Raw genomic sequence first — 27,811 nt, 5'->3', positions numbered from 1 at the left:
TACTTCTACACGCTTATCTATTTTGGTATTACTTCTGTAATATAAAAATAGGCAAAAGACCAGAAGTGACGCTCAACTTGACTTACATTATAGGGCCATAGGAGTTTGGGATGATGAAATCGGGTCATCACTGTAATAACTATTTTCAATAAAAGATGCAGTTGCAATAATGAAACATTGAGGAATCCAAGCGGCATATATTTTCATATAAAACTCTTATATCTAGGCACTCTTTGACATCAATGTTTTGTTTATTTTTCAATTTTGTTTTCTTAAGGCTATATTTAAGGGGCCATTCATAAACTACGTAGAAGGGAAGGTTGGCGACGTATATTTTTTTAATCGTTTGTACGGTTGCCTGTCTAAATTAAAAAAAATCAGATGCACTCAGATAAGCTACAATATAATGAAATAAACTGTTCATAATTTAATTAAAATTACTACAAAACATATTATTGTATGCCTTCAAATTAAAAGTAAATGAAGATTAAACTTGTAAGTTAAATGTGTTTCGAAAAAAAATCAATTTTAATTTTAAATCGATTTTGTGACTAATACTTTTTAATTTATTGTTTAAATATGACAGAATCTTTAAATCTGTAGGATGTAATGTTAATAAATTGTAATAGTACTCGGTATGAGTCGCTTACAACATTAATTTTAACATAAGATTAATTATGAACCTCGTTTCGAACAATAGAACTTAACATATTATTGGTTAACGCATGCTTTTTTTTACTATTCGGATTGCTGTAGAGAGGAGTCGAAAATCCTTTAAAATCAATTTACGTAGTTTATGGAATGCTCCTATAATTAAAACATTTGACTTATCACATCCATAGCTTAATTTATGTATCATTTTGACTTTATGTATCCTTTGTGCACACATAATAATGTAGATAATTCGCACTGGTGGTACTGGCCCTGTGTTTTTATTGCATCTCATTTGTAATTCCGAGATTATATCTACAGAAATGCTAATATCAGTACTAAACTAGCAATGCTGTCCATCAAATTGACGAATTAAGATAGGAAAAGCAATAAAAAGTAATTAACGTTAAAATACATTTTTTTTATCTCAATTTATATTTTAATCAGATAGATTCTATACATTAGTCAGCGCTTTACCAACCATTTTGCCTATTCATTGTATTTCCACAGCATCCGATTTCAATCGTTTTAGTAAATTAGTTATCAATCAATCAATGAAAAACTAAACCAAACTATAATAAACAGATGCTAAGACCCCTCAAAAGTGTCACGGGAATGGTGGAAATTGTTGGTAGGCCAGCTAGCTATGCGATACGTTTGACAATTAGCAAAGTTACAAAAAATATCCAAATGGTCGGGCATGTGATTGAACCCTTGACCTTCTCTCAGACACTGGGTGCACTGATCCACCGCGCCCGCCATAAGTACATATGATTTGATAAGAAACATACCTACGAGCTTCTAATCAACAGTTTCTTTTATTTTCAAAATTCAGCTCTAGCCGTCACTTTTAATGCAGTAAAAGCCCTTATTTTAATATCACACATTTGCAACACGATGGCAATATAATCTTCTCCTTGTATGGTTCGCTGGTCTCTGGATGTATTGCCAACAGAGTACGGTAATGAAAAAACTGCTTGCATTCCGTTTTGTTGAACATTGGCTTCAATTTTTCACATGGCTTGTGTGTGTTCCTGCAAAATATGAAGGTGTCAACATATTGATTTAATTTCTATCACAATTGCTGCAATTACCGGCATGTTTCTACTCGTACACCTTGCATGTATTCCTTTGTGTTTACAATTCTGACTGATTTTTTATCCATATTGAATCCATTGCGTGGATAGTGCACCGTTTCTTCACTGTCACAAATGTATTTATAAGGGTTCCCTTCTTCGTCCACGTTGTAAAACCTTTGAGCAAGCTTGTCGCCATTTTTGACCACGACGTCGTTTCCAAAGACTTCGGCATAACGACCCTTCTGTCGATCCATGATTTGGTTTATAAGTTCGTTTGGATAGTCGGTGACGTCGTTGCAGATTGGATACTCTGGAGTACACTCGGTTTTGTTGGTTATTGGAACACCTATGAAGAAGAATGTAGCATAGTATTAATTTAGAAATAAGCAAAACTTGAGCGGACACTAAGCCCCAGGAAAAGGTTCAAAAGGAGGTTTGAAGCATTATAATGCAGTCATTTCATGACGTAATTTAGAACTAATGATACAATCAGAATGTCTGAAGCAGTGCTGAGAATTATCATTTCATTGAAATATTTCATGCGATATTGACGAAATGCAGAGACGTTGAATAGAGGCACGTATACTGAAGCTACACTCAAAAAATTCCACACGTCATCACCATGTGTCTCACACTTAATTTTGCGCTTATTGTGAAACACATCCATTTCATGTGTGAATCTTATGCTATGAATCATGCCTGAACACTATGGATTTGAATTGTGACACACTTGAATTCTGTGTGTCTCATTGGTGATATCAATAGCTTTGCACATCATAGTACAATATTCTGCAATATTCTACTTTATCGAATTCTACTTTGCCGACTCTAAAAATGAATCGACAAATCAGTGCCAACATTTCAAAGGGGCGTAATTGCATTTGTAAACAATGGCTTTAGCCGTCGATTTCTCGCGAATGAAAGCTCACTCATGAAAAATAATGACATCAACAGGTAGATAAATGTTTTCTCTACCAGCTAGCATTGTTATTTTGGAGGGGTGAGATTTCATTCGCGAGAAATTGACGGCTAAAGCCATTGTTTACAAAAGCAATTACGCCCCTTTGAAATGTTGGCACTGAAATATATACACAAAACTGCCAGAGGCCAGAGCTGTCACATATCTTTTTAATGGGTCTAATTTGGGATTCGATCATGGACTGTTGGGGTGTGCTGCTGCCGGAGTCTTCGTTCGATCCCACTATGCCACGGTTGTTCTCATATATGAGGCGTGTTGATATGATAAAGTCACAACTCTTGTTTTCGATGTTTACCTTTCTGAGCAAGCAATTCACATTGCATTGAAATGCAAAACACTTTAAATCGATCTTTTTTGAACAATAGTGTTATTCAATGTGCAATACACTTGAATAGATAGTGAAAGATTTTCAACATTTCAAAGTTTAAAACATTAGAAATTAACGTGTATGACACATTGGACCAAGGTGAAATACACTTAAAGTAAATGTGATTGTGTATTTAAAAAATCAAGTGTTTAAACACTTCGATCAAACGTGTGGAATTTTTTGAGTGAATGATGAAAAAAGTGTTTAATTATTTCCACGAAATATTTTATATCTGTTATTTCAGGCGTAACATTTGATAACGGCCAAAAAGAATTTGTAAACAAACTTTCTAAGGCCCTTCACACGCTAACCAGAGTACGCCCACGCAAACCAATACCACTTTCGGAAAGGTGAGAGTTTCTCCTATCCAATGATTTTGTTCGTTTGCGTGAACGTACTTCAGTTCACGTGTAAAGGGCCTTAAAAAGTTTGTTTACAAAAGCTTTTGTGTCGTTATCAAATGCTACGCCTGATTTATTTATTTATTGTTGATTCAATGAATTCCAACATTTATTAGTGATAAAAACTATTTCGAATCGAAACGTTTCATTTAGTTTTATGGTAATAAAAATGATTGCGCTGCAAGTAAAACAGTAAAATATTACAAAAGTTCAACTGTCATGTAGCGACTGTCATCGCTCGTCTCCGATTTATTTTTGTAAAATGTTGCCGCGCACTTAATTTTTATTCAGTTCCGGTCGAACGTTCAAACTTTCTCAACAGCATTGCGGCACTGTATGAAAGTCATTTGAAGCCACTCGAAGAAACATGGTTGCTAGTGGCATTACCAAAATATCCATCAAAAACCGTGCTGCTGTTTTGACATAAATTTTCCTTGCGCGTCTCTATCAACGTCTCTGACAAAATGATGTTTGACATTTTCACTGGAAGAATTGACCTTCACATAAACCATCGTCAAAATTTCGTTTATTTTTTGTCAATGACTTTTCGTCGTAATTCTCCTAACATAAAATATGAAAATTCGCTTATTTTAAACTTTGAATAAGAACAAAAATTACGGAGAAAAATTCATTTTCCTTCATCTTTTGGCTCCTTTGCATCTATATTTGCGGTAGTGTTCCTACAATAGTGAAATCCAATGTGTTCCTCTATTATAGGACACAAAGCTAGCAACTATTGCAACTATTTGAACAGTGTTACTATTAGGAGGACGAGTTTGCCAAAAATGCAAATAATTTAATCAATATGCTTTATTATTTAACAACATAGGTATATGCTTTATTATTTAACAACGTAGGTTGACGTATGCAAACTGTTTCAAGACGGTTTATTTATTTTTTAATAAATATAATGTCTTAGCTCTTCTATTGCTCCTACTTTTATTTTATTTTTCCTTGATTTGTTCTCCGTCGATCTTGTTTTCCGTGCTGAGCACCAAAGCTACCGACGCCAGGGAGGCAGCTCCCATACCTGGATCCTACCTATCGACCCATCAACTCATGAACCAGGGACCAACGGCTTTACTTCCCTTCCGAAGGAGGTATTATCAGAAATGTTGTAACGAGAATATATTCCTAGCCTAAAAATATCCCTTTTTAGTTATACCAATTGTAAGCTTTCTACAATATTGTAGTTTTATAGCCACCTATCGCGAATATGCATAATTTAAGGCGAATTAACTGGATTCAAAAATAAATTAAACCTTCGGTAAGTTGCGGAAATTTCCACAAATTACTTTCTATCTGTTCTTTTGTGTGGAAAGCCGAGTAAGTGGAAAGTATTGTTCCTAATTAGTCCGCCAGAGCCAACTCCCCGGCAAGGTGACAGATAATCTTAGTTTCACGTACCCACTTGCAAATAGTAGATGTCGCCACACAACGTAAACAAAGGGACTGCCCTTCACCGCCGCAATGGTATTTCTCTATGGGAAGGCAACTTTTTGTTTCACCATGTGTGGATGTCAAGCAACAAGCAAGAATGCCATGTTAAAAGAGCGATTTATGATTTTCGTGGTGAAATGAAATAAATCCAAACAAATTGGAACAGATTGATGGAAGTTTTTCTTATATAATCAAATAGAAATAAAAACACATTGGTTGATTCTATTATATTTTGCTCTTGAATATTATCAGTCTTGAGAATAATGTTTCTGAGCATACTTGTGCGGTGAAGACTTGCAATAAAAAGCCGTATTATTAAAATCAGTTTACTTCCCCATCTTTCTATTGAGGGGTGAAAAAAAAAATACAAAATTGATTCTTATTCGCGGTGAGTAGCAGGTTTGCTGTGTGAACACTAACATTTCGTATATTCATTCAAACATGAAGAAATAAATAAAATAAATTAAAATAAGCGTCTCTCAACAAAAGATATTCATAATGAGCTTCTAAAACGAATAAATTTCAGTGATTGTCTTTTGTTACACCCGTCGGTTTAATTAACATTGTTCCCCACCAACTTGAAGTTTCAAGAAACAGATGAGGCTATCTGTTTTTATGTTCAGTATTTTATTTACTTTATTTACATATCTGCATTCGCCCTATTCAGATAACACTTCTGAAATTTGTGAGATTGACAGAACCACCAGCACCAAATTTTCGGAGTACACTGGAAATGTACTGGACTTGTCAAGTTGCCCCCGGGTTGGCCAGAGCTACCAATAAAAAAAATCTGTTTAGAAAACGTACATTAAATAGAAGGTGGAAATTGCGTCGTAGCAAAAAGGTTCAACCAAGCTATTTGCGCGTCGCTCTTTAGTGGTGGAGTCAGTTATATAATAAAGATCAATTTTGTGAATTCAGTGCTAACATTTGAAAACGGCGCAAAAGCCATTTGTAAACAAATGGTTTGTGGGCCCTTTACTCGCTACCCGAAGAACGCCCACGTAAACCAACAGCATCGTCAGGAAGGGGAAAATTTCCCCTACCCGATGTTGCTGTTGTGTCGCGTGGGTGTACTTCAAGTAGTGAGTAAAGGGCCCACAAACCATTTGTTTACAAATGGCTTTTGTGCCGTTTTCAAATGTTAGCACTGAATTGATCGTAAATTTTTTTGAAAGTGATTTATAGTTAAAGCCTTAAATCTAAAATCGAAGTAGGTTCGCGTTGTCTTTTGTTTTCTTTCTTATAGATTTTAATTGTGAAATTGTGAAATTATTTGATTTCTAGAGTTCGAATAGTTTATACAAAAATTGAATTCAACCTAAAGTGAATTGAGTGTACTGTGAAAATTCAGGTAAGCCTTTTAGTAAATATATTGTAATCAATAGTGAGATTATCACGTTGAAAAGGCGTCGTCAAGTCCATCCAACGTGGGCTGCTAGTCTGGACTGGATTGCTTCATTCGAATTGGATTTTTGTTGTCTGGCCTGGATTCGGCTTTTCTGGACTGCATTAGCCGAAGGTTGTTCCGGCTACGAAGTCTAGTAACCCGTCCCGTAATTGTGGGGTTGGAAAACTCCCTGAGTTAAGTAGCGAAGACTCGAACTTGTGCCCGTGTGCGCGTACGTCCTTCGATCGATTCTGTCGATCAGTTTTCGGGTGGTAGTCAAGACGCCATTCGCGACGGCTCGTAACGCCAAGGCGTGAGGCAGAGAGCAAAGCCAACTCACTCTCACTCCACCAATCGTCCGGGGACGCACACAACGAACGATTTCATCGGAGAACATTCGAGACGCCGAGGGAACGCTTGATGTAGTAGATCGTCGTTGGAGCACCTCACCGATCGCCAAGGTTAGATCTCCCCTAGATACTGTGAACATTTAATTAAAAGAAGAACCCTTTTTGAGTTAAACTAAATGCGTGACGTCACCAGATCAAGCTAGGGTGTACCAAAAGGTGAACTGAATGTTTACAATAAAGTTTTTATGCTTGCAATTTTCATTAATATAGGCCCTATGTGCAACTCTTTAAATTCGATTTAGATATTAATCAATTTATGCGTATGATTGAAATATTCTATTTTTAATTCGTGTTTAGTTACCAACGATTTCACCTATTCGCGATCGTTGATTGATTGATTTAATTTAGTTTGTTTGTTCCTTCTAGCTTAAACCTTTTCTGCCGCTCAGTTCTGGTTGACTTTAGTTTTTTTTTGTTTTCTTCAATATATGTTCCGCAATAATCCAGTTAATTTGTTCATTTCATTGGGTCAATTTGTTATTTTCGATTCTGGAATTACTATTCGACCTGCCCTGAGAAGGGTAGTCTCATACCGGGTATAGAAAAGATAACGGTCCTTCAAATCAGAAGGTGGCTCTTAAGCCGTTGTCTTAAGTAACAGAGACGAACGTTACAATGTTATGCCTCAGAACATCCCGGTCACACCGACCCAGGCCTTCTGGGGTTAGAGGTAATCACGCTTACCACCGGTGCCGCTCTCTTGTATTCTTATATTCGGTAATGATCTCCAACATTCACAATTTTCCGATATATGAGCAACAACACTAACTAAGTAGTTTAAATGACTAGTCACGTTATGCGTGACTCCACATGCTCCGAAGAAAGTAAGGAATTAACCATTTCACATTATAAATCATCATCTCTATGGAATGCCGTTGAGAGTACCTCAGATTTGATTCAAATTCGACTCAAAATTGAAAAATCTTTCGTAAATTCGAAAAAAAAACAGAGTGAACAATATTTTACTAAGTCTAAGAGTATACAGTAATCCCCCCATATATGCGGGGAGGGGGGGGGGGGGGTGTAGTACCATTCATTGATTTATAGCGACTGTAACATAGTCACGACGCATGGTAGTTTAGATGCATAGGAGTATTTAGCGAAGACCCAAAACTTGATAACTAACTAAAAAATATAACTGAAAAACGAAAAACAAAAAAACTACATCGCTGATTTTGTTTGTTTGTTGTGTAAAAAGGCTAAATTTTCAAGGAAAAATAAAAAAAAACATACTGCGCCCTCTCTCTGACTACCAACCATGAAAACTATAAAAATAAAAAAAAATAAATCATTATTTTCAAAAAAAAAACAATCCGAACTTTTAAATATCATTATACTTTTCCTAAGAAATGTTTTTAATTACCTTTTATTTTATATATTAAACTTCAAAATTAGCCCAGTGATTCAAAAGTTATGTTTGAAAGTTAAAGTAATTTTTGAAAAAAATAATATTTTTTTAACCATTCTATATGGAATGCAGTTCTTTCAGTCGATGCGTCGTCGACTTTGGAAAGCAACCGTTTCGTGATGAATGTGTGAGTGCTGAGCACGTTTTGAGTCCATTGCTGCAATGGAAGCGCCCTGACCCCCGTTGGCGAATCTGCCATACAATGAAACCACTGGAAGCGGCTTTCGTTCTGGTGGAGGAGGCTTATTGGATAGCGGAAGATAAAATGTTTATTGACTTTGACTATAGTTACACCTGATTTCACCCATGATCCCCTTATTTTTCTTAGGGCGTAGCGCACCGAGGTTTTTCTCACTATTCTCAATAGAGGCATTTCTGATGGCTGTCGATTGTTCTTCAACGCTGCCACCTTCTGGAACATCCGTTACTGAGGTCTCAAGCTCTTTAACGAACCACCTTTCCACTGCTGGATCATATAACTGGCCCGAGTCTCTCCTCTCACGTCTAGATCCACGGTAGGCGTAGGCCAATCTAATTTATTCCGGACTTGATACTCCGGATTTGATTCTCAGTGTGTGCATCACGGGAAACCCAAGTGACTTTTTTTTTTTAGGAAGAGTGATCTTGGTGCCATTCTTTAAAATGACGGCTTTCATTTGTCTGTAAACATTCTCCTTGTCCACTGGCTCGACAGCATAGGTTTGTGCATAACATTAGGCCGTGATAAGGTTTCGAACTGGTGTTCTTCAATTGACGACGATGGGCGCATGTCCCCGGGGAGCGTTTCTTCATCCAATCCAGGATATAACAGTACCTGCCCAAACGACAGTTCTCCAAAGTTTGGCCAATGGATTTCGAATTTCAAGCGTCATGCTTCGAAAGTTGTGCGAACTTACTCTGTTGGGCTTATTTTAGTACATTCCATCTTGTGCGTTGTTTTGCGCCAAAAGTCGAAGCCATTAAATGATTTTGTTGGCTTCCATTGATGGTTTCTGTAATGGTTTTAAAACACGCAGATGGTAATAAACCGGAGTAGCTAAGCACCCGTATACAGAGATCAACTAACGTTGATAGGTTACGGGATCTTTTCCGAAAAAAAAAAGATGCAGCCCTTTGCCTTAAAGGATTTTCAAAGTGACTTGAACATTTTACGCCACTAACTTAGTAAGCCAAGATAATAGTAAAAAATTAATTGTATTTCAACGAAAGTTAACATCGACATTACATGACTTGACGGTTTAGAAGATTTATGATACATAGCATAAAAGTAACATTCACATGAAGTTATTAGTGCGCAGATGGCTAATCACATCCTGAGTAAAATTGCTGCCTTATGTTCTTAAGCTAATGTGTTGCACAGGTTGAAACAAATAGATATCAACAGAGTAGTTTTTCCCTGTCATCGCGTCACAATCCATCCGTTTCCCTTTTCTTCCTGTATGCAGAACCATCCAGCGGCACTATCACACATTTGCAGCACGATGGCAATTTAAACTTTTCCTTGTACGGTTGATTGGTCTTCGGATCGATTGCCAACAGAGTACGGTAATGATAAACTTGCTTGCATTCCGTTCTCGCGAAAAGGGGGCTTAGTTTCTCACATGGCTCTCCTCGTCTTCTGTTAAATGCAAAAAGATACAATTTACTAAACTAATTACCGAATCTACTATATCAATCAACCTACCGGCAAGTTTCTATTCGCACACCTTGCATATAGTCCTTGGTGTTTATAATCATGACTGATGTGTTATCCGTGGTGAATCCACTTTTTGGGTGAATCAGTCTTTCTTCGCTATCACAAATGTACTCAAAAGCATTTCCGTCTTCGTCCACGTTGTCAAACCGTTGAACAAGTTTGTCACCACTTTCCACCACAACGTCGTTTCCAAAGACTTCGGCATAACGATCCTTCTGTCGCCCTACGATGTCGTTTATGAGTTCGTGCGGATAGTCGAATACGTTGCTACAGACTGGGAACTCCGGGGTACATTCTGTTTTGTCAATTCTCGGTTCCAGATCGTTGGGGAATACGAAACGGGAACCTATAGTAGGAAAAGAGAAAAATTTTGCTACACAATTTTTGTACATAAACTTAGCAGAAAGCCAATTGCATTACTTGATTGTTAAACCAAATGATCCCCAAAAGTAAGAAGAAAGAGAGTGATTTGTGTTACGAGAAAAGTCAAGTCTATGTGCAACTGGTGGGTGTAGAAATATGTCGGATGGTTGTGTGATATGCACACTAATCGAATCAGTACGGTTTTACTGAGTTTTTGAATTGCGGAACTGTTCGGTAAAAGTTTAAAAATCTGTGGAAAATTTATTAATGAGAAAATTTGTTCTGAACTTGTACATACTTAGTTCTGTTAACCCCATTTAATGATAGAAAATAAAGTTGGTCATTTTCATTGATTCCATTTGAATTTTTACCGACTTTTTCAGCAATTCAAAACCCAGTAAAAAATACTGACTCCTGTAAATAAATCTTAGTGTGTGTATTTGATTTTGACTGATAGCTGTTGTTTAACGCTCAAAAATATATAAAAAATATTAAATTTTCTTTTATGCTTTCAATTATAGAATAGAATTATAGACTACCGGAGTAGTCTAAATATCGATGTAAAAAAGATTGAACGATTTAGTTTTGTAATTTTCGTTCTTATATCGACCATATTATTGCTAATTTATTAACAATGCAATTTGAACTTTAATGCATGATAAAATGGAGATTTGAAAAATTACATCTATTTAACACTATGTATTTTCATTGAGATGATTCAATCTTACACTAACAAATACTAACTTTCGATTATAACGTCAATAATTAGATTTTTATTTATATTCAGCAATTTTTAGATAAAAAATAAAATTATGTATTGAAGGGGATAACAAAGACATATTTTTACATTACATTACACCGGTAATCGCAAGTCAGTCCCATCTGCATTTTTATCAATTTTGAGTTAGCATCAATATTCAGTTTATCTTTCTATGTTTTTTGAGATGTGCTATTAAAAAATGAAAAACAATACCAAGAGAAATTGTCCCACAGCGAATATTAACAGCAAGTCAGTCCCATTAGGAAAAAATATGTTAGAAATGTTAGACAACACATCGCATCATGAGATTTGTCTCAAGACAGATTTTGTCCAGTTCCCCTAGGGTATGTGCAACATGTCCGGTGTGGCCAATATAGTTCTTACGATACTCAGTTTGACCGCCAATGGATATGGCCTTGAATTCTCATGTGATTTGATGTATCGCTAGATGGCCTTTGATGATTTGATTTAAAAAAAAATTACCACTTCCCCGGGGATACCCGGAATATGTCCAGGTATGGCCAACATGGTGCTGATCACTCATCATGACTCTTACTGATCATATTTTTGAATTCTCGCATGGTGGGTTCGGCACGTTTATGAAAAGCTCTGGTCTGATGAAGACCCATACTCACCGGAATATGTTCTGGCTATTGCTATGGAACCAGCGGAACAAATCCAGAATCATTCAATAACGTTCTATTAGACCATGGTATCTTTCTACTGTTCAATACTGTGCTGAACTAATGCAGCATCGTCATTGAATTGTGACTGACTTGCGGTTATTTTTCTCATTGACGTTAAATGTAATCGCAAATCAGTCCCACTCAGGATTTGTCCATAAAATAAAAATTGCACGATATTTTTCCAATATTTTTGGTAAACATAGCTGCATTTTATCACATTGTACGTTTATTTTTAAATTTATCCCTCCAAAATAAGTGTCAAATCAGAAAACATGTAAAAATTTTGAACGCCGTTTTCTCATTTCCAGTTTTTTACAGATGGGACTGACTTGCGATTATGGGCAGTACTCTACACACTAAAAAAATCTGAATTTTACTGGTGATGTAAACATCCATGCATGCAAACATTCATGCATGTAAACATTCTTTTCACGTAAACTAGCAGCTTGCAAGAAATGTTGCAAACAAAGGTGGAAAGTTGCATACAATATATGGAATATTGCATGACATGTCTCATAAATTTACACGATTTATAATGTAAATTTGTATGATTTATGACGCTCCATTTATGTGCATCATAGTAACGGAAATTTACACTACTTTTTTTTAGCTGTGTAGATCAATAAAGATTAAACATGTATCATGAATTCGCCATATTTAAATGAAGGCCAATCGATAACATTTATGTATACAATTCAGAAGGATAAAACTATTAGGGTAGATGGAGTAAGATGGCCACTACAGTGGGTCAAGTTGTTTTGTCGGATCATAACCCTTGCTCATTCGATATGTATTGAGGACCCCATAAACTGTGTCAAATTTGAACGAATTTGGATTGCGGGAGAACTTTTAAGTTGGTATGGGAAAATGTAAGCAAATGCTATTTAAAATAACTTTGTCGAAGATTGCAAATAAGCGGCGCCGATGGTCTAGTGGTAAGCATGATTACCTCTAACCCTAGCAGGTCTGAGTTCAATCCCAGTCGGCGCCGCCGGGATTTTCTGTGGCATAAAATCTCTTATATCGCCTCCCTTCGGAAGGGAAGTAAAGCCGTTGGTCCCCGGTTCATGAGTTGATGGCTCCATAGGAAGGGTCTAGGTTAGGTGTAGGAGACAAAATCTGCTGAAATCTGCTTGCAATATTTCTTGAATTGACAATTAAAAGCAACTTCACCCGAGTAACCATAGGCACGTTATTTCGCCTTTTTGGCGAATCATCAGAACTTACAAACACTGGAATAGCCGTTGTTCAGCTGTATATAACCAAAAAGGCGAAATAACGTGCCTATGGTTACTTGGGTAGTCCGGGATTTCAAATGTGATAGCTGTATTGCAAATTCAGCAACCCATTGCGGAATACTTGGTAGTTCACGTCCATTTTTAAGGTCACTTTCACATACAATAAGCTTTGAATATAAACACTACCGTTATCATATGGATGACATTTCAAACACACTTCCACATTTCGAAACGTGAAATTTTTAGTACTTGGAAATAGGCATTTACAATTGATTTATAAACAGATAGATCTCACCTGGGAGGGAGACACAGATATCACACGCGGCATTCATTTTGTAGCTTTTCTTTATGTCATGAATATTTGAGCTATTGAAATGAAATCCAAATAGGCGTAGCAATATTGGCTGTTTTACTTTGAGCGTGTAGTGCTTGTTTGACGTTGTGCAGTGTGCAGTGAGAAAATATCCTTTTCTGTTTTCCGTTTTATCATGCCACTCAAGATTTTGTCAAAAACCTTGGTGAATGTTATCTTCCAATATGGATTTTAGTATACATATGGAATATTCAATGAATGAATCTAAAATACTAAAATGAATAAGATAGCTAGAAACGACAGTTTTTCAGAAATTACTTCACGCAAGATTTCAATACCGCCTTCTGTATTCTTGTTCAATTGTAAGAAAAGCATCGTCAAACTGCTTGGCTCCCAATGACAGTTCCTGACAGCTTGTGGCTGGCTCCTTATGACGTTTATATGTTTCGAGTCTGGGTCTCCCTCCCAGGCTCTCACCAAATTGCGTCCCTGAAATTGCGCCGGTTTATTCATTTCACTATTTCGATCCTAATTTTTAAAATAACTAATCACTTTAAATAACTAAAATAAGTAGCTTTAACTTTTTGTACAGAGGTCGAATCAATTTTTAGGATCAAGCTATCTTGTTAATTTTTTTTTCAATTTAAGTCACAGGTTTGGTTAAAATTAAATAAATGGAAAATAATAATTCCGATCCATTTCTCATACAAATTTGACAGTTGAGGGATTCCATCCAGAATGAGCTGAAAAAACCTGAAATCGTGCTCGACCATCTTCGATTTGGATGATACTTTGCCATTATAATAACATACATTATAATGCACCTTAAATAATAAGATGGATAGGTACATCAATATTAACAACTTAAATAGGATGAAACTACGCCTGATAATGAAAATAAGTGCAACTTAACTTGTGTTGGTTTCTATATTTAAAATAGTAGTGTTCTTATTTCCCCTGTAAATTCTAAACGGGTTGTCGGATCGTTCAATCGTCAAAAGACAAATTGAAGGTAAATATATGTGTATCTTGATAAACTTATCAATGCTGATGGACAATCACGTATAACTTACGAAAAGGGCATATTTTCTACAAAAAAAAATGATTACGATGAAAGTAAATTTGAAATATCTCGAAAACGGTTACATTTAGGAAGTTTATTGATATGAGCACTATCGTTTGAAATCAGTTTTATAATCATATACTGACATCAAACTGAACATTTTACCGTAAATAATGAAATTTTCAAAAATGCCCTTAAAGTTACTCTTGGAAAAACTTTTTTATTAAAAGTTTGTCTATCCTGGAGTTTTTTTTTCAAAATTTCTGCTTTCTATTGAAGTTTTTATTAAAAAAATATAAAAAAAAATCAAAAATACGTTTTTTTTGTTATTTGAATTTTATGGTTTATTTTTAGTTTTTTTTTTGTAAAAAAACGAAAAAAAAATCCGTGTATATTTTTTTTATAAAGCCTTATTAGTTTCCTACAACTCCTTCTCAGTAAATTTTTTTCTACAACCAACTGTTTTCGAACAACATTTTTTTTAAAGTATGTGTGCAAAAACACATAGGCCCTTTTCAAAAATTACCCTTGAGTCAAAAGGGTCTCCTCTCCTGCGGAAAATACTTGGTCTATCATACTGAAAATATGTGCCAAGTATCATCCAGATCGAAGATAGTCAAGTTTGGTGACTGACCGATTTGGCGTGGAATTGGTCAGTTCTTTGCCTGTCTTTTTCAAAATGGCGTATACTCATGCGATCATCAATAAATCATAGCAGCATCATAGCAAAAACGGCTTATCTAATCGAAATGGCGTCTGAGACAAAGCTGTAGTGAACTGAATTACCTTTTCATAGAAAAAAAAAAAACACTGAAGAAAAACAAATTTGCGAAGTTTCATGGAATTCGGAGAGGGGAAAATAAAATCGATTCGTCAGTGGCGTGGATCTGTTCAATTATTTCTGGAGAAAAAAAAACTGTAGGGGATCAAGTGGGCTGTTTTCAGTGCAGTGGTTTAAACATACAATTTTCATGCTCTCAATTAAAAGCTTCATAAAATACAGGATTTAGAGGGATCTGTACTGAGATGTGGTTAATCCCATTAAAGTCCGGTCAAAAGTATATTTGGATACAGCTTTAAATTTGAAACTGTGCCCCTAGTAGTCGGTTAATGACTTGAATGTTGACAGCATTTTGTGTGCCGTGAGGTGTTCGTTTACCGCTTGACCTCCATTCATTGCTCATTTTGTCAAAATTTGTAGAAAATGTTCCCAATATGTGTCCTTAACATGCGTTTAACCGACTTATTAACTCGATTAAGATACCTGCAGATCATATTTAACCATCGACACTTTTATTTCACTGTTTATTGTCGAAAAAAACATTGCTTTTGTTTACTGTCGTATGAGCGGTGAATGGAGACCCAACAACGATCAAGGGTACGCTTACCCGCTCACTCCAATAATAAACTGAAAACAGACATTACTACCAATATTTCATAACAAAGGCAGGTGTTTCATCAATATAAAGGGTGATACGGTCAAAATTTGGTCAATATCAACTTGACGTATTTCTTTCAATTTTGCATTTAAAAAACCTGAACACCCCTCATTTTGAAGGTGTGTGTGTGTAGAATGTTGCTCCTATTTTGATTTTGGAATTCACTCTTCAGTTGTCAAAATGCCGTCCAAGCAAGAAGAGCAGCGTATCAAAATTTTGCTCGCGCATCGCGAAAATCCGAGCTACTCGCACGCAAAGTTGGCAAAATCGCTAAAAGTTGCCAAATCAACCGTTACAAATGTAATTAAAGTGTTTGGGGAACGTTTGTCGACAGCCAGGAAGTCTGGATCGGGGGGAAATCGAAAACCGGAAGCCGCTGAGACGACAAAGCTGGGTGTATCGTCTACAACCGTGCATCGAGCCAAAAAACGAGCCGGACTATGGACTTACAAGAAGGTAGTGACTCCAAATCGCGATGATAAACAAAATACGACGGCCAAAGCGCGATCCCGGAGGCTGTACACGACGATGCTGACGAAGTTTGACTGCGTGGTAATGGACGACGAAACCTACGTCAAAGCCGACTACAAGCAGCTTCCGGGACAGGAGTTTTATACGGCAAAAGGAAGGGGAAAGGTAGCAGATGTTTTCAAGCACATGAAACTGTCAAAGTTCGCAAAGAAATATCTGGTTTGGCAAGCCATCTGTACCTGTGGCTTGAAAAGCAGCATTTTCATAGCTTCCGGGACTGTCAACCAAGAAATTTACGTGAAAGAGTGTTTGAATAAACGTCTGCTGCCTTTCCTGAAGAAACACGGTTGTTCCGTACTGTTTTGGCCGGATTTGGCATCTTGCCATTACGGTAAAAAGGCCATGGAGTGGTACGCCGCCAACAACGTGCAGGTGGTTCCCAAGGACAAGAACCCTCCCAACACGCCAGAGCTCCGCCCAATTGAGAAATACTGGGCTATTGTCAAGCGGAACCTAAAGAAGACCAAAAAAAACTGCTAAGGGCGAGCAGCAGTTCAAGGCAAACTGGCTTTCTGCGGCGAAGAAGGTGGACAAGGTGGCTGTACAAAATCTGATGGCAGGGGTCAAGCGTAAGGCCCGGCAATTTGGATTTGGAAAAGCGGAAGCCTAACTGAATATTTTTCCTGAATTTTATACTAATTGAACTTGAAAAAGAAATTTAATTTGATTTAAAAAAAAAAACGATTTCACCGATTTACACGCGTTTTCCCTTGACCAAATTTTGACCGTATCACCCTTTATAATACCTTAATAACTTACAAATCATATAATGACTTTAATGACCAGAAAAGATAAACAATTCAAAAAGTAAATATTTCCACATGAGCAGTAAATGGGGTTTTTACATTTTATCCATAATCTTATGATAATGTTGGACAGGACAGGCTAGTGCAAAAATATGATCAATATATTTATGGAACGCAATATTACTAACTTTGTGAACTTGATTTTGCTCTAAAGTGAGCGGTGAACGGTGAAGACAATAGGTCGAAAGGACAAAAGTTCGAAAGTACCTGGTCCCAAGTGCCGTGTATCGGATGACAAGAAGAGACGAGAATGTGAAGGCGTATCCGGATTGCCTTTTCTTGGTACACTTCCAGAAGAGAACGGTGGCGCTCAACGCGCTGAAAGCCATCCGCTCCATCAATTCCATCATCGTCCGCTGGGAGCCATACCGTGGTGACCATCGCGATGTGATTCAGTGCCAACGGTGTCTGAACTTCGGACACGGCACCCGCAACCGAAACATAAAGCCACGCTGCGGCAATTGCGCTCAAGACCACGCCACTTCCAACTGCCCTGCGGATGGAGCCGTGGCGTTAAAATGCGCCAACTGTGGTGGTGCTCACCAAGGATCCGACAAGCAGTGCCCTAAACGCGAGGATTTCAAGCGCATCGGAAAACAGGCGTCCAACAACAATCAACCAGAACGAAGGAAGGATAAGGCCCCAGCTTGCACGGCAGCGAACTTTCCGCCTCTTCATGGACTAGCGAATCCAATGGTGCGATCCGCCCCCCTCAAGGAACATCTGGATTTTCAGCTGGACAAAGCTCTCCATCCCCCTGGATTCTGGAGACAACCAACAGCTCAAACAAATAATCCCGATTTGCTCACAGCAGGTGAACTGTTGGAAATTTTCGTCAACATGTCAGAAACGGTTCGGTAGGGCCCAAATTAGGACGCTTTCAGTTTTTCTCTGAATGTTCCTATCAAACTTCATGATTTTTTTTATACCGAACCGTTTCCGCCTTATTCCAAGGTCCGATGGATATACCAGACCTGGATACCTCGTAACTGGTTCCGGAAAGGCCCCTATAAGTTAGGTTTTGTGATTGTTTAATTGATTACATTTCACAATATGTGGCATCGAAAATGAACTATGCTGAAGCTTCGTTTCGTTGACATCACAAAACATTTCAGCAGGAAGAGTTGTTTTGAAACATACTGTGGTAGATAGAGTTGGTGTGGCATAATAATGATTAAAAAAAATGAAAATTAAATCATGTAATGAAACGCTTAATTTGAGTAAACCAAAATTAGCGTGAATGTGAATAAAATCTAACTGTCATTGCTTTGTCACGGCAAATCCCGAGACAGTTAGCAGCGCTGTGTAAAAGAGGGAACATTCTTTGGGTATAAATATGGGCTACCTAAGCTCACAGAAGGCAAAACAAACCAATCCCACCAAGGTGGTCGACCGTGTACTAAGTCTAGGACTAATTCTGTAAAACAAATTTTGAATTTTGCCCATACCTAAAGATGAAGAAAGCAATTAAATCACTTAGTAAAAATTTATATGGTAATCGTCCAAGTTAAACTAAAATAAAGATCATTTAAACTAACTCACAGAAGGCATTCTTGTGACGAACGTTGAAAGCGACGGATGAGCAGCAGCAGGAACAGCGGCAGCAGCAGTGGAAGCATAGCAGCCGAGATTCGTGTAGCCGTGAACGAGGCTGGAAACCTCGGTCCGGTCACGACAATGGCGCAGTCGGTAGGTAGCAGTCAATATGAGGCTGTGTTCAATAACGGTGATGTAGGAGCAGAAGAAATACGACAAGCTATTGCGTCATATGTTTGTAAGTACAGCTTTTCCTCGAAGAACCCGCCGAGAAAAAGCGGTGGGTAACGCACTGTTGTGCATTGAAATATAAAAAAAAATTCTTGAATTCCGCTGTGTCATTGACGAACTTTTCTAGCAACTCTGTTCTTTTCTGCTCCAACTGCAATATCTTCTCATCTGTTACGTTGATACGCTCTTCTTGCTGTTTTTACTCATAGTCTATGAGGTCAAATCGCTTCAAAATCTCAATTGGAAAATTGTTCGTCTTTGATCTCTTTCCAGCTCCCGGCGTTCCACAACCAGACGTCGACGGTTGTGGTGACAGCGACGACAGTTGCGAATCACTATGAACATTATTGATTGCAAAGCTACCCAGAATTGCATGAATCTTATAGTAAAGAGGCCATTCTGAGGGAGATCCTCCCGATGGTCCAATTTTGGCCTTTTCACTTCTGAAAAATATTTAATAATAAAATATATTGTCGTGACCAGAACGAGGTTTCCAGCCTCGGTCACGGCTACACGAATCTCGGCTGCTATGCTTCCACTGCTGCTGCCGCTGTTCCTGCTGCTGCTGTTCCTGCTGCTGTTCCTGCTGCTGCTGCTCCTGCTGCTGCTGCTCGCCCGTCGCTTTCAACGTTCGTCACAAGAATGCCTTCTGCGAGTTTTAGTTTAAATGATCTTTATTTTAGTTTAACTTGGGCGATTACCATATAAATTTTTACTAAGTGATTTAATTGCTTTCTTCATCTTTAGGTATGGGCAAAATTCAAAATTTGTTTTACAGAATTAGTCCTAGACTTAGTACACGGTCGACCACCTTGGTGGGATTGGTTTGTTTTGTTTTTAGAATTTGAAGAGAAACTACTTAATACTACTATTTACAGCTTAAAACTAACCTACTCTACTATATACACTTAACCTACTATGTACAAATTGCTTATTAAAGCATGTTCAGAAAGATTGCATTTTTGAATAAATTTAGTTGTCATATCATCAATTTTGGAATCTACTTTGGGAATTTCTGCCTCTTGATGGAGGTCTGCTATTCTTGTGTCGAATGGACGATCTAGGATCATCCTCAACACTCTATTCTGTGCAACCTGGATTTTGTTCCTGTGGGTCTGAGCGCACGATTCCCACACCGGGGCGGCATAGAAGATCGCGGGGGCTATGATCTGTTTGTAAACAGCCAGTTTGTTTTGCCTTGAGAGGCGGGATCTGCGGCAAATGAGCGGATACAAACACCTAACCAAGGCGGAGCACTTAACTAGGGTTTTCTCTATGTGCGAGCGGAACAGGAGCTTCTCATCGAACAACATCCCGAGATAAGTAACATCAGTGGACCACTCGACCCTTGTACCATCCATTATTACGGTACAGGAGGGAGACGGTTTAAGTTTTAATGATTGTCTGTGAAGGAACATGATCGCTTGGGTTTTCGAGGCGTTGATTTTGATTTTCCACGTGGTGGCATAATCAGTAAAGGTGTCAAGGCATCGTTGGAGCTTGTTCGTAATTTCACGAGGCATCCTACCCTTGACGGCTATCGCGGTGTCATCTGCAAACAGAAAGAACACGCAACCGTCTCCTAGAGGAGGGATGTCCGACGTGTAGATGCTGTAAAGCAGTGGTCCCAGCAGACTCCCTTGCGGAACACCTGCTGGGATCGGAAATTGTCCCGAAAGGGAACTATTCAACGACACCCTGAACGACCTTTGCTGGAGATAGTTACGGGTGATTTTCACAAGGTATGGTGGAAAGTTGGAGTTACAAAGCTTGTATATAAGTCCGTCGTGCCAGACATTGTCAAACGCCTTTTCGACGTCTAACAAGGCCATGGCTGTGGACTTGGATACAGCTCTGTTACTCCGGATGTTATTCATCACCCGCACTAGCTGATGATTGGTGGAATGCCCCTTACGGAACCCGAACTTTTCCGGAAGAAGAATGTCATGTTCCTCCACAAACTTGTTTAGTCGGCTGAGGATCAATTTTTCGAACAGCTTGCTCAGCGCTGAGAGCAGGCTAATCGGTCTGTAGCTTGACGGTAGTGAAGGGTCTTTCCCAGGTTTGCGGATCGGGATGATTTTTGCCACCTTCCAGATGCTTGGAAAGTAGTGCAGCTCCAAGCATCTGTTGAGGATGGCAGCCAGCAGCGAGTGCACCCTCGCGCTGAGATTTTTCAACTCTAGGTTGAATATTCCGTCAAACCCGGGAGCCTTCATGTTCGTACTGTGTTTCAGCGCTGAGCAAATTTGTTCCTCTGTAATCCGTTCTTCTGGAGGGACGGCACAAGGGGAGGCATCTAACGTCTGGACGCACTGCACAACCTGGTTCTCGAGTGGACTTGGGATTGTAGAGCCAAGCAAATGCGACTGGGCAATGTGCTCCCCAATTGCATTGGCCTTCTCTTCGTTGGTGATAAGCCGTTCGTCATTGACTCTAAGTGGTGGAATGGGCTTGGGGTGAGACTTCAGCACCTTGGCAACCTTCCAGAATGGTCTGGAACGGTCGTCCAGGTTCTGAACGAGCCGCCCGAAACTCTCGTTCCGGATTGAGACCATTCTGGAAGCGATCTGCCGATTCAGATCGACCATTTCGTATTTACGCTGCAGATCCCCAGTCCGCTGAAACTGGCGTCTACGAACATTTCTGAGCCGAATCAAGAGTTTGGTGTGGGAATCAATTGCTTGAAACTTACCCCTCACAGGAACTCGTCGAACGCACTCTTCGTCAGCCACGGATATGGCTTGATGGAGACCCTCCAGGGCCCGGTCGATGTCATCCACTGTGTCGAGCGGTGGGTTGTCGTCGATGTGGCGGTCGACCACGCGTCGAAACTGGACCCAGTTGACTCGATGATAGTCCTTCCGCTGGCACGGTGCAGGGGCCACGTTGTAGCCCAGCTCGGTCAGCACCGGTTGGTGGTCCGAACTCAGGTCGTTGACGGCAACCGGCTTGGCTAATCTGGTGTTTGCCAAGAACAGGTCCAGCGTCGATGGGTTGCCCGTCGGTGATGTGAAGGTTGGTTCGTCCGGAAACCAGACGGAATAGAGACCATGCTGGGAATGGTCGAATAGCAGGCGGCCGTTCTGGTTCTGCTGGTAGTTCCGCCAGGCCTCGTGCCGGGCGTTCAGGTCCCCTCCGATTACAAAGCGGGCATTGGTGTGGGTTATGATGGCAAGGTCGTTCTTGAACTGCTGTGCTGTACCATTGCTAACGGTACATTGCCGGGGGCAGTAGGCGGCGATGAACCGGACGTTTCCGGTCGATGTTTCCACCTCTACGCCAACGGCCTCGATGATGGAAGTGCGGTAGTGGGGTAGGGTGCAGTACTTGATGCCTTTCTTGATGATGACCGCGACACCGCCCCCCCTGGAGCTGGTGCGATCAAGCCGGACAATGCTGTGGTCGGGCAGCCAGAAGCTGTCACCGGTCTTGAGGTGAGTCTCGGTGAGAAGGCCCACGTCGATGTCGTGCTTGCGGAGGAAGTCTGCAAGCTCAATGTTTTTCGCCCCTACGGAGCGAGCGTTCCAGTTGGCGATCTTTATGGGTTCACGGTCCATAATTAGCGACGAAGGAGATGATAGCTTGGAGCTGTTGTGTTCTTGTTGCGCAGGTGCGCTTGATGATGATGGCCTGGGCCAACAGTGTGACGATCTCATCCGTTGACAGCGGAGAATCGTCTGTAGCTTCACCGGTTGTACCGGCCAATCCCGGAGCAGGGGGATCCGTCGATGGCCCGGAGGCTTGACCGGGTACTGCAGCGGCAGCCAACTGTTGGTTGAGCGGGAGCGGCGGCAACACTGGAATTGGCCGTGATTGGACCGGTGATAACGGAGGAAAGTTCTGCGCGTTGTTTTCTGCAACCTTCTTGCGACCGGGCTGGCTGTTGGACGAGGCCTTCTTCCGGATCTCGGCGTATTCGGCCCGCTTCGGACAGGCCTTACTCGTGGCCTTGTGGGCGGCACCGCAGTTGGCGCATGTGGGAGTGGCTTCCTCGATGCTGTCGCAGTTGTCGATCTTGTGGTTTTTGCCGCATTTGATGCAGCGGCTGGCCATGCGGCAATTCCTGGTGCCGTGCCCGAACAATAGGCAGTTCGAGCACTGAGTGACGCCACGGTGGGTGGGTTTATACCGCTCCCACTTCACTACGATGTGGAACAGTGTGCGTGTCGACTGGAGATCCTTCACGGTTGTGGTGTTCTTCTCCAGATGGACCAGGTAGAGCTGGTCACGATACTTGATGGCCTTGCTGCGGGTCATCTTGTGGACTTCGACCGGCTTGAGGCCGTTCGCCTTAATCTCGTCCAATAAGGTGGTGGTGTCCATGTCGTGGAGCCCGCGCAGCACCACTTTCAGCGGCTTGGTGGCTTCGATGTCGTGGGAGAAGTACTCCAGCTTCATTCTGTCCAAGAGGGCCTGAACTGCGTTGAAGTGTTTTTCGGCCGGGACCATCAGTTTGTAGCCTTCCGTGCACCGTTGAATGGTGCAGCGAAGGCCCTGCTTAATGTAGAAATCCAGCTGCTCCCATAGCCCGGGAGGGAAGCCCTTCACATAGAAGGGTGGCAACTTAACTTTTTTCGGCACCGTCTCAGGGTCCGACTGCGGCTGCGCTCCGTTCTGCAGGGCGGAGAACGGATTGTTGCTCAGCAGCTTTTTTGCTGCTGATACGGTGGCGCTGCTGTCTTCAGGTCTGGGTCGTTTAGTTCCGGGAGGCCCCGGCTGCGGGTCCGCAACGCCTGTCGGGATGGGCAATGGGGTTTTCTTCTGCTTCTTCTGGGCTGGCTCGGTGGTCGCGCCGTCTCCTGGGAGAGTCTGTTTTCCCGGTAAACCGGCACTCGCGTTACCGCGCGATTTCTTACCCATGGCTGGGTCAGCGAGAGCGTCACTACACAACGCGGAGCTAATTCGACTTGCGAACGAACGAACGAAACTAGAGAGAATTCAAATCGACTGAACTGCTCAACAGTCTGGCAGCGAATGCGCTCGAGCTGTCTTCGATGCCTTCTGTGAGCTTAGGTAGCCCATATTTATACCCACATAATGTTCCCTCTTTTACACAGCGCTGGTAACTGTCTCGGGATTTGCCCTGACAAAGCAATGATAGTTAGATTTTATTCACATTCACGCTAATTTTGGTTTACTCAAATTAAGCATTTCATTACATGATTTAATTTTCATTTTTTTTTAATGATTATTATTCCACACCAACTCTATCTACCACACATACCACTTCGCGATCAGATTCAACACATTGCAGCATAGTCAGACTCAACTGTATAGTATTCATAGAATTGAAAAAATTACGTTTTGTAAATTAAAGAGAATATTCCATAAACTCATGTAACAGCAAATAGGATAGAATCTAAGTTATAGAAGCAATGATCAGATCTGTTCAATGGTGAGCTTGTTAAATTAGTGCTGAAGATGGTCAGAATCACAATTTTGGTGAAGCATTTAAATTCAATTAAGTTGATGACAATATTTACTTTTACTCATTGATTCAAATTGAGTATGTGCTATTCTACTCTCGTAGATTCAGCTTTCCATTGAACAGACCTAGCCAAGTGTATGCAGTTTTTGTTTAAGCACGCCTACTTCGAGAATTTACACTATCGCTCGTACTTGCTTCACTCATCTTATCGATGAGCACGTTGGTTACGGTGCTGCTCGGCGTAGTCGTAGTCCCAGTGGCAACTGTGCCGCTTATATCTAAGTCCTTCGGTGGTACGTAGGTGATTGTTCCGTTTGGATGTTTGATAACGTACGATTTTCTTGGATCGAAATTTTCATCGATTTTCCATAATGGACGCTTGCGCCGTCTCGTCGGTTGACTAGCCTAGGGAAAACACGCTCTTTAACATCAACAAACCTTCGAACAGTGACGCGTTGTCAGCGTCAGGCGGAATTAACTGAAAATGGATGGGAATTGGAGATTTGTCTACCTACAATTCTCACTGCTACTACTTCAGGCTGTGCTTCTTGGGAATCATTTGGACTAGGATCTGGGTTTGAATATCCCTTACGGTTAAAAACTTCCTGAATGCGCTTTTGTACATCTGCATCAGAAATAGATGATTCATTACCGTTGGAAGAATGATTTTCCGGTCGGGGTCTCACTAGTGGTGTGAAGTCGGAGGAAGATTCCGTTGGCTGAAAAAAAGAGCAGAGAGACACATCTTAAATTTTCATGCGTTTTAATTTTGGAAAGTAATCTACTACCCGTCACGTGGATAGATCACATTTTCGAGTACGTTACGGGATGTAAGATCTACCACCTATTCCTAGTTCTGTGTACTTCAAACTAGCTAGAGAAGCTGTTCATTAACTACGTAGACAGTTTTATGGAATTCTTGACCCCCCACCCCTTGCGTGGCAATTGTCCATACAATTTGAATTCTTCACGCTCCAGAACCTTTAGCATACCATCTGGTGTCCCACAGGGTAGTGTGATATTTGTCCTATTCATCAACGACTTATGCCTTCGAATCGTTTCTCGTAAAATGCTATATGCAGTCATCAGCAAAAAAAAAACAGAATTATCGCATCTAGACTAGACTGTATTGCGCTGCAGACCGATATCGACGACTTGCTGCAATGGTGTAATGAGAACGGTATGTGCATTAACATTGGTAAATGCAAAGATATTACGTTTATGTGGTGTTTACAACTGTGCGGATTTACTCGCGCTAGTGTACTCGCTAACTAGCACGAATTTCAGTTGCTCCTGAAATTTCATGCTTGTAGATACTGATGCCCTGTTTACATTATGCTAGTGAGCGTTTTTGCTAGCAGCGAGCTCATTAGTGCTAGTGAACTAGCTTAAGTGTAAACACCCCATTAGCCGAAGCTGGTCGATGACTATTCACCAGTACCATATCGCCACTACTACGCTGGAATGGGTACAGGCCATTCGGGACTTGGGTGTGATAATGGTCTCTAAACTTCGATTTAACGAGCACATCTCCGCAGTAACAGCCAAAGCCTTCTCCGTACTAGGGTTCATTCGCTGTAATGCCACCCATCTAACTGATGTGTACACGTTAAAATCGTTAATTTTTCAGCACAGATTCGCACGACTTCTAATAAAAGCGATTTTAAATGTTCTATTCTGACTGGTTTTTAACCAACGATATTTATTTTTCTTGATTTTTTTTTTCGCCGATCTTGTTTTCCGTACTGAGTACCAATGCTACCGACGCAAGAGCGGCAGGCCCTACACCTGGACCCAACCTAGCGACCCATCAACTCATGAACCGGGGACCAACGGCTTTACTTCCCTTCCGAAGGTAGACGTGATCAGAGATTTTATGGTAGACGTGATCAGAGATTATATTTTATTGCGCAGTAAGTAAAAACGGTCCCTGGTTGGCCTCTTATCTCCATAAATCACAAACCCTGCAACATGAAGCTATGCAAATTGAATCGATTTTCGGTTTTAGATTAATGAATAGAATAATTCCCATACCAAAGATATGAGGCAAGTTTGATCGAAACCAGAGAGGATCAAGCTGGGTAGTTGAATTATTAACAGCAGAATTGCTCAAATAGACGACTTACATACAGTTACTAAAATACAAGTACAAGATACTCTAATATTGCTAAAAGAACGGTGAAGGGTCTTGTTGGTTACTTGTTTATTACCATTTTCGAATAAATGTTAAGGTTGAAATCTAATTAATTCAAGTAAGCGGTGCATGGAGTAAGAACTGCCATAAAGCTATAGAGATAAGTAACGTTTAACAACACACGTATACTGACAAGCGCATCACCTTGTTAAGTTATTTATCATTTTCCTCGGGTCATAGGGGCCATGCACTTTTTTTTTAATTTGTTTTCCGTCGATCTTGTTTTCCGTGCTGAGCACCAATGCTACTATGCCCAATATACAAAAAGGGCGACAAGTTTGATTGCAGCAACTACCACGCGATTAGAATGCTGAGCGCCGCTTACAATGTACTCTCCCAAATTCTATGCCACCGCCTGTCATTATTTGCAAGAGAGTTCATGGGGCAATACCAGGCGGGATTCATGGGTGCCCGCGCTACCACGGACCAAATTTTCGCGATTCCACAGTTTCTGCAGAAATGCCGCGAATACAACGTGCCCACACATCATTTGTTCATCGATTTCAAATCCGCATACGACACAAATCATCGAGATCAGCTATGGCAGATTATGCACGAATACGGATTTCCGGGTAAACTGACGCGATTGGTCAAGCCGACGATGGATCGAGTGATGTGCGTTGTTCGAGTATCGGGAACACTCTCGAGTCCCTTTATATCTCGAAGGGGGGAATTTCGTGTCTGCTATTCAACATCGCGTTAGAAGGTGTGATCAGAAAAGCAGGGATAGACACGAGAGGCACGATCTTCAGGAAGTCCATCCAGCTTCTTGGCTTCGCCGATGTCACCAAAATCATGGCACGGAAGTTTGAGACGGTGGCGGAAACGGACATCAGACTGAAGGCTGAAGCTAGGCGAATTGGACTTGCCATCAACGCATCGATGACAAAATGCATGAAACGAAGAGGTTCGAGGTGGTCGATGAGTTCGTGTATTTGGGCGCACCGGTGACTGGCGAAAATGATACCACTAGAAAAATTCAAAGACGCATTATGGCAGGGAATCGTGCCTACTTTGGACTCCGGAGGAGACCACAGCGAATAAAATTTGTCACGAAGTTGACAATCTAAAAAACGCTGATTAGACCGGTGGTCCTCTACAGCCACGAGACTGTGCCTATGCTCGTGGAGGACAAACGCGCCCTTGGTGTTTTTGAACGGAAGGTGTTGCGTACCATCTACGGTGGAGTGCAGATAGATGACGGAACGTGGAGGAGGTGAAAGAACCACGAATTGGACCAGCTTTTGGGAACCATCCATTGTCCACATTGCAAATTGGGCGACTACGGTGGGCTGGGCATGTTGTAAGAATGTTGCACGACGACCCAGTGAAAATGGTTCTTGAATGCGACCCAACAGGAACAAGAAGAAAAGGCGCGCAGCGGGCAAGGTGGATCGAC

The 27,811-nt window shown here is 40.6% G+C and overlaps 1 protein-coding gene across 6 annotated transcripts in view; it reads right to left on the bottom strand.

The window, feature by feature from the left end:
- Positions 1–572: 572 nt before the first annotated feature.
- Positions 573–27,811, bottom strand: part of spz (Spaetzle domain-containing protein) — a 47,445-nt gene continuing 20,206 nt past the window's right edge. The window contains exons 2-5 of one of the 6 annotated variants that reach the window (XM_065231060.1): positions 24,734–24,937; positions 24,383–24,623; positions 1,746–2,076; positions 573–1,685 (exon numbers count right to left, since the gene is read on the bottom strand). In XM_065231060.1, coding sequence (XP_065087132.1) covers positions 1,520–1,685; positions 1,746–2,076; positions 24,383–24,623; positions 24,734–24,937 — 942 coding nt within the window. In that variant the 3' untranslated portion in view covers positions 573–1,519. Of the gene's footprint in view, positions 1,686–1,745; positions 2,077–8,276; positions 9,744–9,809; positions 10,168–24,382; positions 24,624–24,733; positions 24,938–27,811 lie in introns of those variants that run through there. The other 5 variants (XM_065231061.1, XM_065231058.1, XM_065231059.1 and 2 more) reach the window with 5 other exon arrangements.

This window comes from Ochlerotatus camptorhynchus, unplaced genomic scaffold, assembly GCF_037179485.1.
Source record: "Ochlerotatus camptorhynchus isolate MF236.1 unplaced genomic scaffold, CSIRO-AGI_Acam_v1.1 ptg000338l, whole genome shotgun sequence".
Classification (NCBI taxonomy): domain Eukaryota; kingdom Metazoa; phylum Arthropoda; class Insecta; order Diptera; family Culicidae; genus Ochlerotatus; species Ochlerotatus camptorhynchus.
This window is presented reverse-complemented; position numbering and strand designations above follow the sequence as displayed.